General features: G+C 46.2%; 1 protein-coding gene and 2 non-coding genes across 3 annotated transcripts in view; all 3 read left to right on the forward strand.

Moving 5' to 3' along the window:
• OLFML2A (olfactomedin like 2A) overlaps positions 1 to 5,376 on the forward strand; it is a 28,682-nt gene extending 23,306 nt beyond the window's left edge. The window contains exons 7-8 of the mRNA XM_070799219.1: positions 24 to 209; positions 1,098 to 5,376. Of these exons, the coding sequence (XP_070655320.1) occupies positions 24 to 209; positions 1,098 to 1,702 (791 nt within the window). The 3' untranslated portion in view covers positions 1,703 to 5,376. The remainder of the gene's footprint in view (positions 1 to 23; positions 210 to 1,097) is intronic.
• A 2,578-nt stretch (positions 5,377 to 7,954) lies between these two features.
• Positions 7,955 to 8,027, forward strand: TRNAG-ACC (transfer RNA glycine (anticodon ACC)). The gene has a single exon. It is a non-coding gene; the product is annotated as a tRNA-Gly (tRNA).
• Positions 8,028 to 13,199: 5,172 nt separating this feature from the next.
• Positions 13,200 to 13,304, forward strand: LOC139185979 (U6 spliceosomal RNA). Its single transcript, XR_011569559.1, has one exon. It is a non-coding gene; the product is annotated as a U6 spliceosomal RNA (small nuclear RNA).
• The last annotated feature ends 11,395 nt before the right edge of the window (positions 13,305 to 24,699 follow it).

Genomic DNA, 24,699 nt, shown 5'->3' on the forward strand with positions numbered 1-24,699 from the left:
GCTGCGCCCCTCGCTCCCCACAGGCAGACAGGCGAGCTGTGAGGGCACCCTCCGGGCCGTGGACCCCCCTGTGAGACACCACAGCTATGGGCGCCATGAGGGAGCCTGGATGAAGGACCCCGCTGCCAGGGATGACAGGATCTATGTCACCAACTACTACTATGGAAACAGCCTGGTGGAATTCCGCAACCTGGAAAACTTCAAGCAAGGTGGGGGACCCCTGAGACGGGAAGGGGGGGCAGGTCTGGGGAGCCTAGAGAGGGTTCCCCTGGAGACATGGCCCTTGTTTGCCTTGTGGTATCCTGTGGTCCAGGCTTCCCCAGCCTGGCCTAGCCCTGACTGGTCAGCCACCCCATGAAGGGGAGTCTAGGGGCACCCCCTAAGTGGAAACTCTGAGTACTGTTACCCTTGACAGTAAATGACACTCGCGAGGGCAAGACCACGTCCATCTTGTTTGCAGCACTTGCTGAGTGCTTATTATGTGCTAATCACCTGTGTGTATCAACTCATGGTATCTCCATAACTCCACGAGGTGGGGGGTTATCACCCTGTCTTACAGGTTAGCAGAACCCCAGGCCTTACTGGAGCTTCAGGTCTGGACAGGGAAGGGCAGAAATTTTGTTATCACATCTGGAACATGATGGGGAGAAAGGGTCAGTTAGACATGACCTGCCCTCCAGAAATGCACAATCTGATGTGTGTGGCAAAAGCTTTAAGAAACAACTTGGATATGGTGCTCGAGGGAGGCCTTGGGGCTGTGGGAGCCCAGCCTGGAGACCAGGGAAGACTTCCCAGAGGATGTGATGCTGAGGCATTCCCCAGGCAGACAGGATGGGAAATGGCAGTCTAGGCAGCAAGAAGGGCATGGGCAAATGCCCTGGTATCATCCTGGCCTATGCTGGTCCACAACTGGTAACCTTGAACCCTCTGAGCCCCCATTTGCTCCATGGCAAATGGGACAATGTCTTGAAGGGGCGAGATAACTGGCCCAGCCCCAGGCCCACAGCTCACTCCGTTTCCATTGCTTGCTGGTCCCTGGGATCAGTTGAGGCTTTTTCCCAGAGGCTCTGGTGTAACCATCCGCCCCCTGCACGCAGGCCGTTGGAGTAACATGTACAAGCTGCCCTACAACTGGATCGGCACAGGCCACGTGGTGTACCAGGGCGCCTTCTACTACAACCGCGCCTTCACCAAGAACATCATCAAGTATGACCTGCGGCAGCGCTTCGTGGCCTCCTGGGCGCTGCTGCCGGACGTGGTGTACGAGGACACCACGCCCTGGAAGTGGCGCGGCCACTCGGACATCGACTTCGCCGTGGACGAGAGTGGCCTGTGGGTCATCTACCCCGCCGTGGATGACCGCGACGAGGCGCAGTCCGAGGTGATCGTGCTGAGCCGCCTGGACCCCGGCGACCTGTCAGTGCAACGCGAGACCACGTGGAAGACGCGGCTGCGGCGGAACTCCTACGGGAACTGCTTCCTGGTGTGCGGCATCCTGTACGCCGTGGACACGTACAACCAGCGGGAGGGCCATGTGGCCTACGCCTTCGATACGCACACGGGCACCGATGCCCGCCTGCAGCTGCCCTTTCTCAATGAGCACGCCTACACCACCCAGATCGACTACAACCCCAAGGAGCGGGTGCTCTACGCCTGGGACAACGGCCACCAGCTCACCTACACCCTCCATTTCGTGGTCTGAATGGGAACCTGGGGTCACAGGAGAGGAGTGGCCATGGGCATGGGGGCTCTCCACAGCGACTCCTGCAAGGGACTCCCTCAGCAAATATTTACTGGGGGCCAGGCCCAGGGATAGGTGCTAGGCAGGGGGCTTAGCAAGGATCAACCTTCCTTAGCACCCAGTGGAGTAATAATCACTTCCACCTGCAGAATACTGTCAAGAGCTTCACGTGCACTAACCCGCTTAATCTTGACACCCTTGGAGGTAGAGGCAGTTAAGCCCATTTAACAGATGAGGAGACTGAGGCCTCAGTCTGGATCAGGCTAGCCCACTTTACAAATGAGACCTGACCATGCTCTCCCCTACCTCCAACCCTCTCCCCTCTCCCCTGGTTTTTCTTGTCCTCTCACGTCTGTCTCCCTTCCCAGGGGCTACGTGAAACCTTTGGGACCAACACACTAGTGTTGGGTGGAGGCCGGCTCTGCATGCCATTCCAGGCCCCTGTTCTGACTGAGCTGCTGGTGGCCCTGGGGCTTTGGACCCTTTGGCTAATGTCCTTGCTCCTTGCCTTTGGCCAGCCCCCCATCCCCACCCGCTGTCTGACCGCATTCCAAACCTCCACAGTCACCCAGCCACTGAACAGAAACCACACCCCAAGAAAAAAATACCAGCCCCCCTTCCAAGACCCCCTCCCTCTGTACTCATTTTTATTTTCTCTTATTCTTCATCAGCGCCGTCATTTGTTTCTGAGGCAGCAGCTGAGAAGGCTGCAGGCAGCTGCCTGCCAGCGCGACTCTACCAGAGTGGGGAACTGGGCCAGGCCCTGGGGCTCCCTCTCCACCCAGAAGTGCTGACTCCAGCCACATACCCAGGCTGTGGGACCTCTCCCCACTACCTCCCAGAGCCTTTGGGCCGGGGTCCACCTTGTCCTTTCTCTTTGGGCTTTTGAACCCACAACCTATGTGTACTCAGGGATACTCCAGGTCTGCCGTGAGCAAGACCCTAAGCCTGAGGCTGGGCAGTACCAGGCTGAAACAGGTTTCCTCGTTCTTGGCAGTCCTAACCTGGTCTTTAGGTGAGCTGGCCTGGGAGACGGTGGGGAGGCTGAGAGCTGGACAGCCAGCACAGAGGAGGTTTTGGACCTTCTGGTGGCAGGGAAGAGCCAGGGAGTGGAAGCTGGGAGGGAAGGAGAAAGGGGTCTGTGGGTCAGGCTTTTCCTGGCTTCAGAGATATTGGGGCCAGGGTGCCCGGAGTCCAACTTGGGGCTGAAAATGCACAGGTGGGCTCCCCTGAGCCTCAGTCCTGGGCAACCCAGAGGATCAGACCTTCAGGTCTGTCCCTATATGCTTTGAACAACATTTTTAGAGCTGGAAGAAGTTCTCCAGCCTGACTCCTTGCATCAACAAAGGAGAAAGGGCTCAGGGCCACTCGGGGAACGGGACACAGCCGACCTCCCTCCAGAAGGGCTTTGTCCAAATCCTTTATTCTCCAGGCTTGGAGGCACTAGGCCGTAGACCACCCAGCACCCAAGCCATCCCAACACGTTTGAAGGGTATTTACAGCTGATCTCGACACAACCCCAGACCCTGCTGCTTTCATTCAGTCCCCATGCCAGCTCCCAGGTGTCTGTGTATATGCCATGTTGGGAAATTCAGCTGCATACCCTGGAGTGTAAGGAAATGCATTTTGTGCAGAATACACTTCTTTCAGACATTGTCAGGTGACGTTATTTTGTTTAAGCTGTAACTCACCCCCGAAATAAAGGGGAATGATGACGCCCAGCCGAGCCAGGCCTGACTCATAGTAGCAGACTCATCCAGGCGCCCCCACCCAGCGAAACTCCAAGGGCTGAGCATACAGACTCTTTGGGGGCTGCAAGTCCCAGCACTTCCCTTGGCCCTGGGTGTGGGTCTTAGAAGACTCAGTGCTTTGTGATATCACAGCCCAACCATGTGAGAAGTGTTCAGGCTCCTCTCTTCCCATTAGTCTTAGAAAAGGGCAAGTTAAAATGGACCGATTTTGAAAAAGGACAAGCAAAATGGCTTTCTCGGGGACAGGATGCTGGTTGCAGCCTCTAAACTTTCACTGATCCCCTTCTGCTTTCAGGTCCTTGTATGTGGGTTACGTTGTAGGTACAATTATTTTCCTCATTTTACAGGTAGTCAGACTGGCGCCCAGAGAAGTTAAGTGGAGGCAGTTAAGTGGAAAGCCAGGTTTCCAAATCAGGTAATATGCCGTGAACATCAACAGTGGGCTAAGAAAGTCATATGTTTATCTTCACAACAGTGGAAGGTATATACTCTGTGTGTGCCCATTTTACAGATGCGAAAACTGAGGTGAAGGGACTTACCAAAGCAAGCAGTTTACTCTGTAGCAGAGTCAGGTTTTCACGGCTGGTTAGTACGTGTTTTTTGTCAATTGTGTATCTCTCTCGCAGCAGCTCCAGAATTAGTGCTTGTTTCTTTTAAACCAGTGTAGCCAAGCCATGAATTGCATCTGCATAGGAGACCCAAGAAGGAGGTTGGGGTCCGCTCATAAAGAGCCTTGAATGCCAAACCAAAGAGCGACTCCCTCCAATCATGTTTGGAATGAAGTCGAGTATAAAGGAAAGGAAAGGAAATTCTAAGACAATTGGATTTTGTCTTATCAGTGACGGGAGGCAGGGAAGAACTTTTTTGGTGGGATTTACTATGTTTGACGGCAGGTACTTAAAGGAGAGAGCCAGCTTTTCCTGCCGACCTCGCTGTGAAGGCAAAGGAAGCCGTCTCTGGTGTTTCTGAACAACATGACACAGGAAGGGGCTTTGACTGCTACCTTTGATTCCTCATGAGAGAGTTCTAGGCCTTAATACTTAATTTGCTCTGTCTGGGGAGAAAAGAAGGAGGCCTCTGCCTTGGGAGGCAGCCCTAAAGGTAAGGCTCAGGGGGTGGGATGGGGTTTCCTGGGAATGACTTGAGGGCTTCTGAAAGCCGGTTTGTTCTAAAACATCTTTTCCTCCTTGACGACATTGGAAACCACTCTGGTGACAGGAGGACCCGGCCCAGGATGGTTGTCAGGGAGCCCTGGGTAAGGAAGGGTTGGGAAGTCCTAGGTTCGAATCCAGCTGTGCTTCTCACAGGCTTCACATTCGGGCAGGGTAGGGACTGTCAGAGGGGACAGATATCAACTCCTTTTTATGGCTGAAGACTTGCAGTTTAGTGAGGACACAGGGCAGCTGGGGGCCCAAGCAGTGCCCTCCGAGAGCTAGAAGGCGCCTTTACCTACAATACCACTAATGCACCCAGGAACCCCATGGATGGCATTACTTTCCCCCATTACAGGGGATGAACCTCAAGTTCAAAAAGGTTAAGCAACCTGCTCAGGGTCACGAATCTAACAAGAAGTATAGTCAAGAGTTGAACCAGTTCTGTTTTTACACCAAAGCTCAAAACTAACTGTTGTTAAGAATTTTGTAACCAGTCCGTTTTCTTCTTTGCTTTGGCTACTGGGAAGCTTAAAGTCGAACTTGAGATTATTTTTAACAGTCGCTGTATTGAGTCTCCTACTGGACTCTGGCTTCATTCTAGCTTTCTGCTTTTGCCTTTACCCCGATCTCTTTATTATATTGTATTTTATCTATTTTTGTAAATTGCCACAGTATCTTTTTTTGCACCAAGGTGGACTGTACCGAAATAAATACATGATCAAAAGTTTGATTTATAAGTCTTGATTAAATGTTATGATCTGCATCCTTACTGTAACACAGACATTTAATAACTTTAAAACAATACTTTAGATTGCTATGAGAATTGGCCTTGTTACTGGAAACTGATCTGGAAAATGAACTAGGGCAGAAGAACCCAAGTCAGGCTGAAAACCAGGCCCTTCCCAGGGGAGAGGAGAAGCAAGCCATTCCCAAAGGTACAGACATCACCTGCAGCCCCCACCTTTAGCTGCAGAGAGAGAGAATCCCAGATTAGGGGACATGGGGCTGAAGGGAAGGGAAGAACAAAAAGAAATGTTTTCCTGGGAAAAAGGCAGTATTGTGGAATCGGGGAGGGGACCCTTGAGCATCACTGACTGATGTTTCTCAAACTTCAGTCATCCACGTGACTTGTGTCACATTTCCCTTTACCATCTTCAGTATGCTTTATTATTTCTTTTTTCGATCATTTCATTCTTTTTACTAATTTTATTTCAAAGGGAAGCTTTATAAGCTGTTAGCGAAAATGAAAACAAAAAAATCTTAAAAAAATCTTTTTAGGGATGAACTTTCTTACAATAGTAAAAGATAGCCAGTGACCACAAACACAAGGATCAGAATGTGATGCTGAGAACACGCAGTCTCGCCAGACACCGTGCCTGTGAAGCAGGCCCAAGGTCTTTGTGTAAAAAGTAAGATTAGCAAATGTTCAGGAGATGTAAAGGGCAAACGAGCAGAATGGGGACATGTCCTTGATGTAATCAGAGGGATGAGATTGAAAGAGAATAGCTTCTCCCATATGACTTAATGGCCTTCACATGGTGGCTTAGGTACCTCCAAGGAGCAATCAAACCACCGATGGGTGATTTGGATTTAGACTGGCTTCCCAAACACACACATACACGCACTTGTTCAGCCCGGTCCCCACAGGACAGACAAGTCAGAAGCACAGTGCCTCAGCCATGGCAGAGGCTGACGGGGACACGTCCCTGTCACCACTCAGACCCCACTGGGCCCGAGCCTAGTCCCAAGCAAGCCAAACATGGCTGGGTTTTAGGTAATCTGGACCATGACCTCCCACTCTGGCTCCTCACCAGCACCAGTCCCATCTGTTCTCCGCCCCATCCTCCCCCAACTTTGCATCAGCTTTGCGTTACTCTCCCCAGGACGGTGGTCCCTGCACCTGCACATGGCCGCCTCCCTCTGGTCATTCAAGTCTCAGCTTCCCCAGGGAAACCGTCCCTCAATGCTGAGTTTAAAGTTGTTCCCATCACAAACTTCCTTGTATCTTCACTGGCAGGTATTTATTAGTGTTCCTTCTTCAGGCCTATCTCCTGTCCCTGGAGTCTGAGTTCTATGAAAGCAGAACTTGCTCTCTTCTTGTTGATCAGCACCCAGGAGACCCCAACAAATGTCTGCAAATAACTGAGTGATCCATCTCAGAACCTAGAGTCAGGTTCCAGGCAGGAATCTCTAGAGTGTAATCTCAGATCATTAAGGTTGGAGAGCAGATGGGATATTTCCAGTAATTCTCTCCATCCTGAAGTTCTATGAAAATGAGAAAACCCATCTTCAGGGGAAAATACCTGCCTAAACACTCCACCCTGGTCTGCAGCCAGACACTTGGCCAGCAAAGAAAGCTGTGGTGTTTCTGTCGTCTGTGGCAATAACACTCTCACATGCCAGACACGCAGCTCTGAACCCCAGTTTAGTGTTCAGGGCAGCTCAGTGGCCCACAGAAGCAAGAGACTGTAGAGCTCAGTGGGCTTGGGGGCCAGACTGACTTATCTCTGACCCTTACCAGCTTGCCTGACAAGTCTTGTGCAGTTTTATAAACCCTGAACGTGATGCCCCATACACTGTGGGCATTCAGGAGGCAGTAACTCCTGTTAGCATTGTGACCAGTTAATTCCCTGCTCAGAGGATCTGCCAGCTCTTCCAGCAGAGAGCTGTGGGGCATCCAATGTGATTGATGTCTGTGTGCCAGCCTTGGGGGCACCAAGCTGAGCAAGTCTCACTCCTCCCCTTGGGAACCTGCTGGGAGGTATGGAAGCTTTTCGTAGACGCATCACGTGGTGTACTTGGTGCTTTGAGAACCAAGAGTCTTTAGGGGCTCCCTGTGCCTTGCCAAGGAGTGGGGCCTGCTCCTGGAGCCATGGAGGTGCCAACACCTCCCAACCTACCTCCCAGTCAGAGAGTGAAGAGCCTCCTCTGGTCCCTTTTTGATGCTCTCCTGAAAGGGGATGACCTTCTCCTGCCCTCTAGATTTTTTCACTAGGACTTCAAGCCCTAGAATTTCCCCTTCACCGAGTGGAGAAGGAAGAAATAACAATAACCGTCTATAGGAACTACACCGGCCGGGTGTGTGCTCCGTGCCAGGCTCAGTTGCCGAGTCTACAGCATCATCTCATTGAATCCTCCCCGTGACCCCACAGAATAGGTACTTTTGCTGTCCACGCTTCACAAATGGGGAGACTGGGGCACCGACTGCTGTGTAAATTGTTCAAGGTCACACAGCCATGAGGACCAAGCTGCAGCACCACCCCCTCAAAACACCACACTGGTGGTTCTCACACCCAGCTCCCAGGACTTCTCTGGTGGTCCAGTGGCTAAGACTCTGTGCTACCAATGCAGGGGGCCTGGGTTCAATCCCTGGCCAGGGAATTAGGTTCTACATGCCACAACTAAAAGATCTCACATGCCACAACAAAAATCAAAGATCTTGTGTGACCCAAATAAGAGCTGGCACAGCCAAATAAATATAAATATATACATACATAAAAAGCTTTGAGAAAAAAATCCAGTTCCCATCAGAATCACTGCTGGTGCCCGGGTGCTACCCCAGACCATGGTCCCTGGGGGCGAGGACTGAGACCTTCCCAGAAGATTGTGCCATGGGTGTTGGGGGCCCCCTTGTCCTTCACTCTCCCATTGCTCAGAAGGGGCACCCCAAGAGTGATGGGGTGGATCTGTCAGTTGCCAGGCTGCACCTATGAAAGCACCCTCCTCCGGCTGCCCCAGAAGAACAGCAGAGGGAGCAGGCCTTAGCCTGGCGTGTGGGCCATTTCTCCCCAACAGGGCGACTATGAGTGGGGGTGGGGTTCCTGGGGCACAGAGCACAAAGACACCCTCTGCCCCCAGGCAGTGCCCAGATGCTACCCTACCCACCGGGTCCAGTCTGAACTCTGCCCACATCTGGGGCCAGTCCCTCAAGCCCCTACATTCCAACAGGGACTCTGTGAGGCAGAACAGACAGGGCTTTCAGGATGCCTGCCTGCCAGGGGGTATGAATTATTACCGAGAATTATCTGCCATGAGCTCAGGGTGCCATTTCACGTGCCAGAGGTTGGCTGCCCTGCCCTGGCCCTGGCTGCTTGGCTCCGGGGCCCTCATTCCAACTGTGCAAGGACAGAAACTTTATTCTCTCCCATGGCAAGAGGCCTCCTCCCCTCACCATCTGTGCAGCACCCCCTCAGCGATCCCCACACCCCCACCCAGGGGCCAGGGCCCCCCTTCTCCATGGCTCAACACAGAGCAGATTAGATAGGGTGATTCCAAAGAAAAGTTTGCCAGGTCTTTTTAAGCCAGGGATTTTATTGACAGGGAAAGTCATTGTTACCAAAATGTCCCATCCCAACCTGGCCTGGCTCTTTTGCACGAGGCCTTGATGGACTTGAACAGCTGCTGCAGCTGCAACAAGCTTCTAGCGGAAGGACCCGAGGCTGTGGGGGCCAGACAGCCCTTGATTTGAATCTCAGTTTGCCACCTACCACCTACCACCTGCAGAACATGGGCACTCTACCTGAAATCTCTGTTCTCAATTTCCTCATCTTTAAAATGGGAATGACAACCTCGATCTTCACAACCAGGAATGTTGCGAGGTTGAAATGAGCTAATGGACAGCAAAAGCACTAAGTGGGAACACAGAGGGTGCACGGCAGGGCGAGGCACGGAGCACCATGAAGGACCTCGAAGACTGACTTGGGCGCCACTCTGGGTCTGATCACGTGAGTTGTCAACAAGTGCCAGCATATCCTCAAAACTGATTGTCTTCCTTGCCTTCTCTAACAGAAGAGTGGGGAGGGCACATTTCTTTCATCCAGTGAGCCCACTTGGATTGACTGGCAGTAGTCGTCTATGGGAGCTGCCCACCTGGCCCAGGGCAAGGGAGGACAGTGAAGGGTTAGCAAGGTTTGCCATGAGAATAAGAAGTCTGGCTGGTGAGATATATGCTGTGTTTGCTGTCTCTGTTATGGAACAAGGTCTAAATAGAACTCCTCACTATTTTGGCCTGGATTTGTGTAACAGCTCCTACATTGATCTTTCTGCTTGTTGTCCCTTCCCACCCTCTGATCTTCAACTTCAGTTGCTAGAGTGAATTTTCTAAAATGAAAAGCTGACCATTTCACCCTATTACCTGTCACTGTCCCACGGCTCCTCCCATTGCTCTGAGGATCCCAGGGGTGGCTTTCAAGGCCTCCATTCACGTTCCCAGCCCCACCCACAGCCATTCATTTCCAAATATCCCAACCGGAAGCCCCATCGACCTGCAGGCCTTCAAGAACCGAGATGTGAGGATCTAAGGCAGCTTGGAAAGTCAAACCCCAAACCCTGTGCCCAGACTCACAAGATCAGGTTGAGATCAGGGACAGCCAGAGATTTCACTGCATTTGCCAACAGTGAGTTTAACGAACCGGAGGGAGCTGGTAAACTTCCAATGAACCCTGAAGTGCAGTTTAGCAAAGCGGTCACCTGCTCACCCCTAACCACACTGATGGGATTAGTTCTGCGTCACTCCTGCAGAGGGGAATTTACCCGGCTCTCTTTTCCTGATCGCCCATTCCAAGACAAATCTTGGCAGCCAGACACAGGGTGGAGGCTTCCAGCCACTGCTGTATCCAGAGATTTCTAGTCCAGGATCCAGGCATGTATGAGGACCCTTATCCCACAGGAGGCCATTGAGGTTCCTCCTCATTCCTTCTCAGTCCTTGCTATTCCCCTGAAGGCAATCAGATATTTCAGTCTTTCAGTTTCACAAGATCCCACCCTACACTCCTGCTCTGGTCAGGTGCAGAGATGAGCCTTGGTGATTCAGCGATGGTGCAACATGAAAGTATTCAATGGACATTGTCAATGAGCTGGACAGGAAGGGTTGATGGTCAGGAAGCATAACCCACACCACATGGCTGAGGAATGAGGAACTCAAAAGCAAATCTCCATTTGTTTCTAGAAGATTGGGATGTTCACTGAAATACTAGGGAAGAGTCTAGACTTGCTCAACAGGCAAGTATATGAATGAGTTCCTTGAGGGAAAATAGCTTCTTTAAAGAAAAGAATCCAAACAGGTTTGTTTTTTCTTTTTTGTCTTCAACTTTTTAACTTTGAAATAATAACAAAGTTATGGAAAAACTACAAGAATAGCACTGCTGCTGCTAAGTCGCTTCCGTCGTGTCCGACTCTGTGCAATCCCATAGACGGCAGCCCACCAGGCTCCCCCGTCCCTGGGATTCTCCAGGCAAGAACACTAGAGTGGGTTGCCATTTCCTCCTCCAATGCATGAAAGTGAAAAGTCAAAGTGAAGTCATTCAGTCGTGTCCAACTCTTAGTGACCCCATGGACTGCAGCCCACCAGGCTCCTCTGTCCATGGGATTTTCCAGGCAAGAACAGCACAAATAACTCCTAAATACTTTTCCCCTGGATTCACCATTTATTCATATTTTGTGACATTTGCTTTCTCATTCTCTCTATAGAGAGCTTTTTTTTGGACATTTGAGAGTGAGATATGATGCCCCTTTCCCCCTAAATATGAACATTCACATAACCACAGCACAATTAGAAAAATCAGGAATTTAAGCATTATACAATATTATACCTAATCTAGAACTTTCTTGGTGGCTCAGACAGTAAAACGTCTGCCTACATCACGGGAGGCCCCGGTTCAATCCCTGGGTCAGGACGATCCCCTGGAGAAGGAAATGGCAACCCACTCCAGTACTCTTGCCTGGAAAATCCCATGGACGGAGGATGGGACCCTGGTAGGCTACAGTCCATGGGGTCGCAAAGAGTTGGACATGACTGAGCGACTTCACTTTCATTTTTCTTTCACTTTTTCATACCTAATCTACACTTCAGTCGTGTCCGACTCTGAGCGACCCCATGGACTCCACCACGCTCCCCCATCCCTAGAATTCTCCAGGCAAGAACACTGGAGTGGGTTGCCATTTCCTTCTCCAATGCATGAAAGTGACAAGTGAAAGTGAAGTCGCTCAGTTGTGTCCAACTCTTAGCGAACTCATGGACAGCAGTCTACCAGGCTCCTCCATCCATGGGATTTTCCAGGCAAGAGTACTGAAGTGGGGTGCCAGTGCCTTCTCCGACCTAATCTACAGGTCTTATACAAATTTGGTGAAGCTTAGGACAATTTTCTCCAGATCAAGATCCAATCCAGAATAACACGTCGCATGTAAATAAATCTCCCTTAATTCTGGAATGGATCTCCAGCCTTTTTTGTTTTCCATGACATTACTATTTTTGAAGAGTACAGGTCATTTATTTTGTAAAATATTCCTGGACTTTGTCAAATACTTCCTCATGATTAGTTTCAGGCTATGCATTTGGGGCAGAGATGCCACAGAACTGATACTATATCCTTCTCAGGACGTCGTACTGAGAAGCATGTGTACTCAGTCACTTGGCAACCCTGTGGACTGTAGTCAGCCAGGCTCCTCTGTCCATGAGATTCTGCAGGGAAGAATACTGGAGTGGGTGTCATGCCCTCCTCTACGGGCCCTTCCCCACCCAGGGTTCAAACCCACATCTGCTTCATCTGCTGTATTGGCAAGTGGATTCTTGCCACCTTGGAAGCCACCTAGAGGCCCCATATTAAGAAGCACTTCATGTCCATTTGCCCTATTACTGGTGATGGTTACCTTAATCACTTGATTAAGGTGGTGTCTACCAAATTTACCTACTGCACAATTATGATTTTCTCTTTACAGTTAATAAGTAATTTGTGGGGGAGTACTTTGAGACTATATAAATATTTTATTTCTCATCAAACTTTCACCCTCTTAGCATCTTTATTTTTATCTATATTAATTTCTCAGATGATTGCAAAATTGTGACAATTTCTATTGTTATGACTCAGCATTCTACTGTGGAGAAGAATCTACAGTTATAGAAACATACAGGGGATGATGAGCGCATAAATTCTTATCTTATTCAGTGGGTTATAATTAATCATTATTATGATTTACTTGCTAATCAAATTGTTGCAGATGCGGCCAGTGAGAACTCATCCAAGGTGGTGCTGTGTCATTTGGATGTGTCTCTCATATTCACTGAGCAATTCCCGATTTTCTGACACAAGAGGGAAATAGACTCGTCCTATATTTTCTCTGGTCTCATGTAGGAACCAGCCATTTCTTCTAGGAGCTCTGGTTCCCCTGTGGAGGCTGATATTACGGTACTTAGAAGGTAGGAGCTGGGCACAGCTGGGCTCACTGTTCCCAGGGTATCACTGCTTCTCGGTCTTCTCAGTGGATAGAACTAGGAAACGCATACGTATATAAATATAAATCCAAGAGTTCAGACCGATGCCTCAGTTCCAATCATTTCCTGAATGTACGTCTCTTCCACAACAGTGAGAAACCTGGCTCTCAACATGCTTAATACATTTCACCTTTTACTCAGTCTGCCAGTACACAGAGACTAGTTTCAGAATTAGTCACTGTGAAAAAGAAGACCATTAGGTAAAGTTCAGTATTTGTTTGCAGTTCTTTTCATGTTTAAGCTGAGAGTATATATCAAAGTCGTGTGTTCAAAAGTTACTTGGGGTGCTTGCTTCAGCAGCACAGATACTAAAATTAGAACGATATGGAGATTAGCATGTCTCCCGCATAAGGATGACCAAAAAAATGCCAATTGAATTAGTCCTTTTCCACCTCAGTGTGGTTTGTTATTCATTTGAAACATAATTCAATAAATTATAAATACAGACATATTTCACTTGAGATTTTTTCTCTCTATGGCTTGTTTCAGTTCTCTTATGAGTAGCATAACTAAATTTTCTTTTCTCCACTTTTTTTTCAGCTTGTCTTATTGTTTTTGTTTTAATAAAGGAAATTAAGCTTTTTACAGTAGTGAAAGCTAATTTATCCGGTCTTTTCCCTGACATTTTTTGTTATTTCTTTGATACGGATGGGAGAGAGTTAGGAGCCCCTCCTCATATCTGCTAGAACCCAGCACCTGGTCTGGAGCATAAGAATGCTCAGCAGACATGTGTGGAATGTTGGCTGGAGGCCTAACAAGTGACTTCCCCTTGTACCTGGATAGATAGACCCAGGGTCTTGACCTTATGATGATTATAACGATGATTATCACAGTAGTTACCATTAAGTTGAATAATTATGAAAAGTTTTAGCAAAGGGCATGGATGAGGTAATCACTGATTAAATTGCACCTGCTACTGAGCACTAAGAACCTGGCATGGTGCTCCATTATCTTATTTAATCCTTCCAAGAATCCCATTTTACAGATGGGGAAACTTGGGTTTTAGAGAGTCGTTTGTTCTCATAACTAGTAAGCAGTGAGTTGGGACCTGAATCCAGACCTGACTTCAAAATCTACACTTTATCCACAATATGTCCCAGGCTTTGCATTTCCAAAGACAAACACATACTCAGTCAGCTAATTCAAGGAACTCTGAAGCTCTTGCTTACAAGGTCAAAGATTCCTTAGCTACAGCCAGCTGCCAGCCAGTTCCCAGACTGAATAAAGATGAGTCTCAGGAAGTCGGGTCCATAAAGGTATAAGGACATTCTCCTTTGATGGCTTAGAAATCTACCATCATATTATGTCCTCCCTGTCAAAAGTCAAAGTATGGGAAAATGAACATTCTCAGGCCCAGGTGTTGGAAGTATGATGACAGCCAACATTAATGAGCTCTTACTCTGAGCCAGCCCCTTTACCCTGGGATTCTTCACCCTCAGCACTGTGGACTGTAGGGACTGGACCACCCTTTGCTTGGGTGGGGAGCATTGTTCTGTGCATTGTAGGGCAGTCAGCAGCATCCCTGGCCTCTACCCACCCGATGTTAGTAGCACCCCTCCCATCGTGACAACTAAAGATCTCTCCAGACATTACCAAAAAATCCCCTTTGGAGGACGCACAAATTCACCCCAGCCAAGAACCACTGCTTACAAATATTACACTACTTTCATTATCACAACAATCTGATGAGATTGGCATTTTCATACCCCATCTATAGACAAGGATACTGAGGCACAGATATGTTAAAGTCCTACTGCCAACAAGCAGGAGAGAAGGGACTAAAAGCCAAGCAGTAGGAGTCCAAAGGCCACAGAGCTTCATTGTACTGGCCAGCCCATCTGATCTGACCTTTCCAGAAAGCAGTTCGGCAGAATATTAAAAAAAAAAAGTAAATATGCATACCATTTAGCCCACAGTCCCAAGTCTAGGACTTTAAAGAAATGTACACATGAGGCTGTTAATCTCATTCTTTACAGTCACGAAAAGCTTGAAGTGGAGTAAAGACCCGTCTGGAGGGGACTAACCAACCTTCCTCTTGGCCTGAGCATGTGGGCACTAAGCTTGAGCCAGAAATAAATTTTTTAACCATGTGATTTTTTCTGCAGACACTAAAAAGAGTTATACAGATCTGTACTGACACAGAAAGATGTTCTTGATACTGGATTGAATTTTAAAAATGTAAAACCTACATGTATAATATGGTTTTACTTCTATAAAGTTTTCTGTATATATAGCAAGGGAGGGAAGTACCATTTTTAACAAGAGGTGATTACAGCAGCTCTTGCACTCGTTTGGAATATTATCTGATGGGATGCTTGGCGTGAGAGGAAGGCGAGTCACAAAAGGCCACATATTGTAGGATTCCATTTATATGAAATGTCCGAATAGGCAAATCCATAGAGACAGAAAGAACAGTGTTTGCCAGCACTAAGGGGAGGGGGACGGGGGAGTGACTGCTAATGGGTATGGGATTTCTTTATGGGCTGACAAAAATGTTCTGGAATAAGATAGTGATGATGATGTTGGAAGGACTGATGTTGAAGCTGAAACTCCAAGACTTTGGCCACCTGATGCGAAGAACTGATTCATTTGAAAAGACCCTGATGCTGGGAAAGATTGAAGGCAGGAGGAGAAGGGGAAGACAGAGGATGAGATGGTTAGATGGCATCACTAACTCAATGGACATGAGTTTTGACAAGCTGCGTGAGTTGGTGATGGACAGGGAGGCCTGGCGTGCTGCAGTCCATGGGGTCGCAAAGAGTTGGACATGACTGAGTGACTGAACTGAACTGAACTGATGATGGTTACACAATCTTGTGAATATACTAAAAACTGCTGAATTGTACACTTTAAAAGGATGAATTTTATAGCATGTGAATAATGCTTTGGTAAAACAAATTTTGACAGAACTTCAGGGAGAAATAGACAAATCCAAAGCAATGATTGGGAAGCCAGTGACACCATGGAGAATCTATCCCCCCAGGAATCCAGAGGACTGTGGTAGGGGGCATTTCCCCAGTTCGTGGAAGGAGGAGCTGAAGTCAGTTGAACGTTGAAGGGCATCTTGACAACTTGGGGCAGCCAGGGCTGACACATGGCTTCTGCATACACAGATGTGTGCCTGCTTCTCTCGCCTCTCTCTCCATTACTCTTGAGTTCAAGCTCCAATAATCTCTTGAGAGTCTAGATTAGTCCCTTTAATAGACTTCAGTGGAGTCAAAGGATAAAGCTCTAGCCCCCTGTCATCAACTCCACCAGCTCCCACTTCCACCCTAGGAAGCCCAGGGTCCAGGTAAAAATAGTGAGCTCAGCTTGTTACACAATCACTGCAGAACAAACCCTTCACCCTTTACTTCCTACTAGACCGACACTCCCCAAAGCCCAGCTCAAAATCACTGCAACAACATGGGGGCTTGTTTCCCTGCACAACAGGAAGTCCTGGCAGGGTTATTCATTCAGTGGCTCGGGGACATCATTAAGGACCTGGCTTCTTGCTCTTTTTGCTCAGATGGCCTCTCATGTTGTCTCATCCTCAAGGGTGCAAGACGGCTGCTGCAATTCTGGATCCCACCTGCAGCATCAGTGTCCAGAGGCAGAAAGGGGTTGATTTGATCCTCCTCAGAAGGAAGCTCCTTCCTTCTCATAGTCAGGACTGGACCATGTGCCCTGGCCCTACCCAACTCCTGGCAAGGGGCTGAGGACCACCATGATTAGCTTAGACTCATCAGGATTTACCTGAGTAGAAAAGCAACTTAGTGACCAGAGGGGCAGACACCAGAACAAAATCTGATCTCTGCAGCATTGGAGGAGGGGGAACTGGCAGTCAGCCATGGTGGGCATTCCTTCCCCACAGGCCTTGCCCTCTGCCTGGCATGCCTTTGTCAATCTCTCCAAGTTTACGCTTTCTCTTCCTTTTTAAAAAAATATTTATTTATTTTTTTGGCTGCACTGGTCTTCATTGCAGCCTGTGGGATCTAATTCCCTGTTCAATCCTTATCGAACCTGGGCCCCCTGCACTGGGAGCATGGAGTCCTAGCCACTGGACCACCAGAGAAGGCCCCCCCCCTCCTCCACACCAACAGGGGCACCTTCTCCAGAAAGCCCTCCTTGTCCTCATTGCCTAGGTCAAAGAACCAGCACCTTCTTGTAGCTCTGGCCATGACTGCAACTAAACAATTTCACATGTCATTATTTGAACAGATATAGTCTGTCCCACAGAGGCAGCTCCACACTCTTTACCCATAGTTCAGTTCAGTTCAGTCACTCAGTCGTGTCCGACTCCCATCACCGACTCCCGGAGTTTACCCAAACTCATGTCCAATGAGTCGGTGATGCCATCTAACCATCTCATCCTCTGTTGTCCCCTTTTCCTCCCGCCTTCAATCCTTCCCAGCATCAGGGTCTTTTAAAATGAGTCAGTTCTTTGCATCAGATGGCCAAAATATTGGAGTTTCAGCTTCAACATCAGTCCTTCCAATGAACACCCAGGACTGATTTCCTTTAGGATGGACTGGTTGGATCTCCTTGCAGTCCAAGGGACTCTCAAGAGTTTTCTCCAACACCACAGTTCACAAGCATCAATTCTTCGGTGCTCAGCTTTCTTCACAGTCCAACTCTCACATCCATACATGACCACTGGAAAAACCATAGCCTTGACTAGATGGACCTTTGTGGACAAAGTAATGTCTCTGCTTTTTAATATGCTATCTAGGTTGTTCATAACTTTCCTTCCAAGGAGTAAGCATCTTTTAATTTCATGGCTGCAGTCACCATCTGCAGCCATGATTTTGGAGCCCAGAAAAATAAAGTTAGCAACTGTTTCCACTGTTTCCCCATCTATTTGCCATGAAGTGATGGGACCAGATGCTGTGATCTTAGTTTTCTGAATGTTGAGCTTTAAACCAACTTTTTCACTCTCCTCTTTCACTTTCATCAAGAGGCCCTTTAGTTCTTCACTTTTTGCCATAAGGGTGGTGTCATCTGCATATCTGAGGTGATTGATATTTCTCCCGGCAATCTTGATTCCAGCTTGTGCTTCCTCCAGCCCAGCGTTTCTCATGATGTACTCTGCATAGAAGTTAAATAAGCAGGGTGACAATATACAGCCTTGACGTACTCCTTTTCCTATTTGGAACCAGTCTGTTGTTCCATGTCCAGTTCTAACTGTTGCTTCCTGACCTGCATACAGATTTCTCAAGAGGCAGATCAGGTGGTCTGGTATTCCCGTCTCTTTCAGAATTTTCCACAGTTTATTGTGATCCACACAGTCAAACAGGACACAGTCAAAGCCTGGCACAGAGTAGGTGCTCAAGCAGCTTACTGGCTCGACATGTGTATCAGTATGCTACAAGAAGCAGATGTGAGGTCTGGAAGATGATATCAAGGGCTTTCTGAGTAACCCAAAACAGAGTGCTCACATATTAGACATACCTTGATGACTGTACAAATGAATACACTAACATAAGTAGGTGGGGGTCTCCCAGGTGGCACGAGTGGTAAAGAATCTGCCTGCCAGTGCAGGAGACATAAAAGACATGGGTTTGATCCCTGGATCGGGAAGATTCCCTGGAGGAGGAAATGGCAACTCACTCCAGTATTCATGGCTGGAGAATCCCATGGACAGAGGAGCCTTGGGCTACAGTCCATAGGGTCACAAAGAGTCGGACACGGTGGAAGCAACTTGACACGTAGGCACGCAAGTAGGTGGGAGGTGTGATACGGAGTGATTTTATTTTCCTCTCTGTCCTTTTCTGGGTCATTTAAATCTTTTTCAGTCATACAAGGGGCTGAGTCATTTTTACAAAAACAAAGCCTTTATTAAAAAAAAAAACAAAACCTGAAAATATCATTTTCAACTATTTGGATGTGGAAGGAACCCATGAGGGTGCTAAGAGCTTCTCCTTCCCTTATTTTGTTTTCCCACCCTCCTTTCCCTGGGGCACCCTCTTTGGCAACCTCTTCCTAATCTCTGGGCTTCCCTGGTGGCTCAAATGGTAAAGAATCTGCCCGCAGTGCGGGAGACCTGGATTTTGATCCCTGGGTTGGGAAGATCCCCTGGAGAAGAGAATGGCTACCCACTCTAGTATTGTGGCCTGGAGAATTCCATGGACTCTGTAGTCCATAGGGTCACAAAGAATAGGACATGACTGAGCGACTTTCACTTTCCTATCCTCCAGGTATAGGCATGAGTTTGTTACAAAGGCCCAAAGGCTGTGCTGGGTCTAGGAATAAAAGTGAGGCAAAAAGGTAAATTTCCATTTAAAAATTATGCAGGCATTTGTGTTTTACTTATCTTTTTCTCCAAAAGCAGGAATTTGGGAGATTCAAGACATCTGGCTCTTTTAGTAAGAAAGTAGAATCTTTTCTCATAAACACCCAGGTTAATTATTTGTATGCGATGAAGCATTCATTCATTCATTCATTTGTTCACCCATTCATCTGTTCACTGGTCCCTTCCTCTGCTCTTGGCCCATCCTGAGAGTGGGGAATATAGAGATGGATCAGATTTGGTGCCTGTCCCCAGGGAGACAGAAGACACATTCACCACTCTCACTGCAGCTATGGCATTCTATGGTGGGTAGGCACAGTGTCATACAGAGACTACCATCCAAGGGAAGGGGCATTTGAGATGTTTTCAAGATCACATAGAAGTTTGTGAGGTAGAGGAGTGAAAAGGTATCCCAGAGAGAAGGAACAGCTGAGCAAAAGCACAGCAGCTGGGACAGCTTAGTACATTGAATGCAATGGGCAAGAGCAAGGATGTGTAGCCGGACTGCCTGCGTTTGAGTCCTGCCTTACCCATTTTTTGGCTATCTTGAGCAAGCTTTTTACTCTTTCTATGCCTCAGTTTCTTCATCTATTAAATAGAGATAATGAAAATGATAGAGACAGGGTAAAGGGGACAAAGTAGGTGATTAAGCAGCTAATCCCACTAGGAGGCTGTAAGTAGAAAAAGTCTGGGAGACCCCTAAAAGTTAATGATCACTCAAGAAAGCAAGTTTGCTTTACCACAAAACCAAACAGGCTTGCTTAGCAACAAACCATGCCACAGAAGAATGGGACATGTGCCCAAACAATAAAACAATGGTGGCATGAGCCCCACATCCTGCCCAGTGAGCTCAGTAAGTTAGGACATGCTCTCTGTATTCACAAAACACAATAATTTTTGGACCTACCTTGACCACGTAGAGACAAGAAAACTCCCCTGCTTATCTTTTCTGATCACAATGCAGTAAAATTAGATGTCACCTACAGGAAGGAAATAAACTATTAAAAATACAAATATATGGAGGCTAAACAACATGCTTCTGAATAACCAACAAATCACAGAAGAAATCAAAAAAGAAATCAAAATATGCATAGAAGCGAATGAAAATGAAAACACAACAACCCAAAACCTACGGGATTCAGTAAAAGCAGTGCTAAGGGGAAGGTTCACAGAAATACAAGCTTACCTCAAGAAACAAAAGAAAAATCAAATAAATAACCTAACTTTACACCTAAAGCAACTAGAAAAAAAAGAAATGAAGAACCCCAGGGTTAGTAGAAGGAAAGAAATAATAAAAATTAGGGCAGAAATTAATAAAAAAGAAACAAAGGAGACTATAGCAAAAATCAACAAAACTAGAAGCTGGTTCTTTGAGAAGAATAATAAAATAGACAAATAAAATAGACAAACCATTAGCCAGACTCATCAAGAAAAAAAGGGAGAGGAATCAAATCAACAGAATTAGAAATGAATATGGAGAAATCACAACAGACAACACAGAAATACAAAGGATCATAAGAGACTACTATCAGCAACTATGGACAGTAAAATGGACAACTTGGAAGAAATGGATGAATTCTTAGAAAAGTATAACCTTCCAAAACTGAACCAGGAAGAAATAGAAAATCTTAACAGACCCATTACAAGCACGGAAATCAAAACTGTAATAAAAAATCTTCCAGCAAACAAAAGCCCAGAACCAGATGGCTTCACGAGTGAATTCTGCCCAAAATTTAGAGAAGAGCTAACACCTATCCTACTTAAACTCTTCCAGAAAATTGCAGAGGAAGGTAAACTGCCAAACTCATTCTATGAGGCCACCATCACCCTAATACCAAAACCAGACAAAGATGCCACAAAAAAAGAAAACTATAGGCCAATATCACTGATGAACATAGATGTAAAAATCCTCAACAAGTTCTACCAAACAGAATCCAACAACATATTAAAAAGATCATACATCATGACCAATTGGGCTTTATCCCAGGGATGCAAGGATTCTTCAATATTCACAAATCAATCAGTGTGTTATACCACATTAATAAATTGAAAGATAAAAAATATATGATTATCTCAATAGATGTAGAGAAAGCCTTTGACAATATTCAACATCCATTTATGATAAAAACCCTTCAGAAAGCAGGCATAGAAGGAACATACCTCAACATAATAAAAGACATATATGATAAACCCACAGCAAACATTATCCTCAATGGTGTAAAGTTGAAAGCGTTTCCACTAAAGACAGGAAAAAGACAAGGGTGTCCACTCTTACCACTACTATTCAGCATAGTTTTAGAAGTTTTAACAACAGCAATCAGAGCAGAAAAAGAAATAAAAGGAATCCAGATTGGAAAAGAAGAAGTAAAACTCACTGTTTGCAAATGACATGATCCTCTATATAGAAAACCCTAAAGATACCACCAGAAAATTACTAGAGCTAATCAATTAATATAGTAAAGCTGCAGGATATAAAGTCAACACACAGAAATCCCTTGCATTCCTGTCCACTAACAATAAGAATACAGAGAGAAACTAAGGAAACAATTCCATTCACCATTGTAATGAAAAGAATAAAATACTTAAGAATAAATCTACCTAAAGAAACAAAAGACCTATATATCAGTTCAGTTCAGTCACTCAGTTGTGTCCAAGTCTTTGCAACCCGATGGACTACAGCACGTCAGGCATCCCTATACATAACCAACTCCTGGAGTTTACTCAAACTCATGTCCATTGAGTCAGGGATGTCATCCAACCATCTCATCCTCTGTCGTCCCCATCTCTTCCCGCCTTCAATCTTTCCCAGCATCAGGGTCTTTTCAAATGAATCAGTTCTTTGCATCAGGTGGCCAAAGTATTGGAGTTTCAGCTTCAGCATCAGTCCTTCCAGTGAATATTCAGGACTGATTTCCTTTAGGATGGACTGGTGGGATCTCCTTGCAGTCCAAGGGACTCTCAAGAGTCTTCTCCAATACCACAGTTCAAAAGCATCAATTCTTGGGCACTCAGCTTTCTTTATAGTCCAACTCTCACATCCATACATGACTACTGGAAAAACCATAGCTTTGACTAGATGAACCGTTGTTGACAAAGTAATGTCGCTGCTTTTTAGTATGCTGTCTAGGTTGGTTGCAACTTTTCGTCCAAGAAGCAAGCATCTTTTTATTTCATGGCTGCAATCACCATCTGCAGTGATTTTGGAGCCCAAAAAAATAAAATCTGTCACTGTTTCCACTGTTTCCCCATCTATTTGCCATGAAGTGATGGGACCAGATGCCATGATCTTAGTTTTCTGAATGTTGAGTTTTAAGCCAATTTCGACTCTCTTCTTTTACTTTCATCAAGAGGCTCTTTAGATCTTCTTCACTTTCTGTCATAAGGGTGGTGTCATCTGCATATCTGAGGTTACTGATATTTCCAGCTTGTGCTTCATCCAGTCCAGTATTTCACTTGATATTCTTTGCATATAAGTTAAATAAGCAGGGTGACAACATACAGCCTTGATGTACTCCTTTCCCGATTTGGAACCAGTCTATTGTTCCATGTCCAGTTCTAACTGTTGTTTCTTGACCTGCATACAGATTTCTCAGGAGGCAGGTCAGGTGATCTGGTGTTCCCATCTCTTGAAGAATTTTCCAGTTTGTTGTTATCCATACAGTCAAAGGCTTTAGCATAGTCAATAAAGCAGAAGTAAATGTTTTTCTGGAACTCTCTTGCTTTTTCGATGATCCAGCAGATGTTGGCAATTTGATCTCTGATTCCTCTGCCTTTTCTAAATCCAGTTTGAACATCTGGAAGTTCACGGTTCACATACTGTTCAAGACCTATATATAGAAAACTATAAAACACTGATGAAAGAAATCAAAGATGACACTAATAGATGGAGAAATATACCATGTTCCTGGATCAGAAGAATCAATATAGTGAAAATGAGTATACTACCCAAAGCAATCTATAGATTCAATACAATCCATATCAAGCTACCAACGGTATTTTTCACAGAACTAGAACAAATAATTTCACAATTTGTATGGAAATACAAAAAAACCGTGAATAGCCAAAGCAATCTTGAGAAAGAAGAATGGAACTGGAGGAATCAACCTGCCTGACTTCAGACTATACTACAAAGCTATAGTCATCAAGACAGTATGGTACTGGCACAAAGACAGAAATATAGATCAATGGAACAAAATAGAAAACCCAGAGATAAATCCACACACCTGCTGCTGCTAAGTCACTTCAGTCGTGTCCGACTCTGTGCGACCCCATAGACGGCAGCCCACCAGGCTCCCCCATCCCTGGGATTCTCCAGGCAAGAATACTGGAGTGGGTTGCCATTTCCTTCTCCAATGCATGAAAATGAAAAGTGAAAGTGAAGTTGCTCAGTTGTGTCTGACTCTTAGCGACCCCATGGACTGCAGCCCACCAGGCTCCTTTGTCCATGGGACTCTCCAGGCAAGAGTACTGGAGTTGGGTGCCATTGACTTCTCCATCTTTGACAAAGGAGGCAAGAATATACAATGGAGAAAAGACAATCTCTTTAACAAGCAGTGCTGGGAAAACTGCTCAACCACCTGTAAAAGACTGAAACTAGAACACTTTCTAACACCATACACAAAAAATAAACTTAAAATGGATTAAAGATCTAAATGTAAGACCAGAAACTATAAAAATCCTAGAGGAAAACATAGGCAAAACACTCTCTGACATAAATCACAGCAGTATCTTCTATGACCCACCTCCCAGAGTAATGGAAATAAAAGCAAAAATAAACAAATGGGACTAATTAAACTTAAAAACTTTTGCACAATGAAGGAATCTATAAGCAAGGTGAAAAGATAGCCTTCAGAATGGGAGAAAAACCAACTGACAAAGAATTAATCTCAAAAATATACAAGCAGCTCATGCAACTCAATACCAGAAAAATAAATGACCCAATCAAAAAATGGACCAAAGAACTAAACAGACATTTCTCCAAAGAAGACATATAGATGGCTAACAAACACATGAAAAGATGTTCAACATCACTCACTATCAAAGAAATGCAAATCAAAACCACATTGAGCTACCATCTCACGCCAGTCAGAATGGCTGCTATCAAAAAGTCTACAAACAATAAATGCTGGAGAGGGTGTAGAGAAAAGGGAACCCTCTTACACTGTTGGTGGGAATGCAACAGCCACTATGGATAAAAGTGTGGAGATTCCTTAGAAAACTGGAAATAGAACTGCCATACAACCCGGCAATCCCACTGCTGGGCATACACACTGAGGAAACCAGAACTGAAAGAGACATGTGTACCCCAATGTTCATAGCAGCACTGTTTACAATAGCTAGGACATAGAAGCAACCTAGATGTCCATTGGCAAATGAATGGATAAGAAAGCTGTGGTACATATACACAATGAAATATTACTCAGCTATTAAAAAGATCGCATTTGAATCAGTTCTAATGATGTGGATGAAACTGGAGCCTATTATACAGAGTGAAGGAAGTCAGAAAGAAAAACACC

This window comes from Bos indicus, chromosome 11, assembly GCF_029378745.1.
Source record: "Bos indicus isolate NIAB-ARS_2022 breed Sahiwal x Tharparkar chromosome 11, NIAB-ARS_B.indTharparkar_mat_pri_1.0, whole genome shotgun sequence".
NCBI lineage: Eukaryota > Metazoa > Chordata > Mammalia > Artiodactyla > Bovidae > Bos > Bos indicus.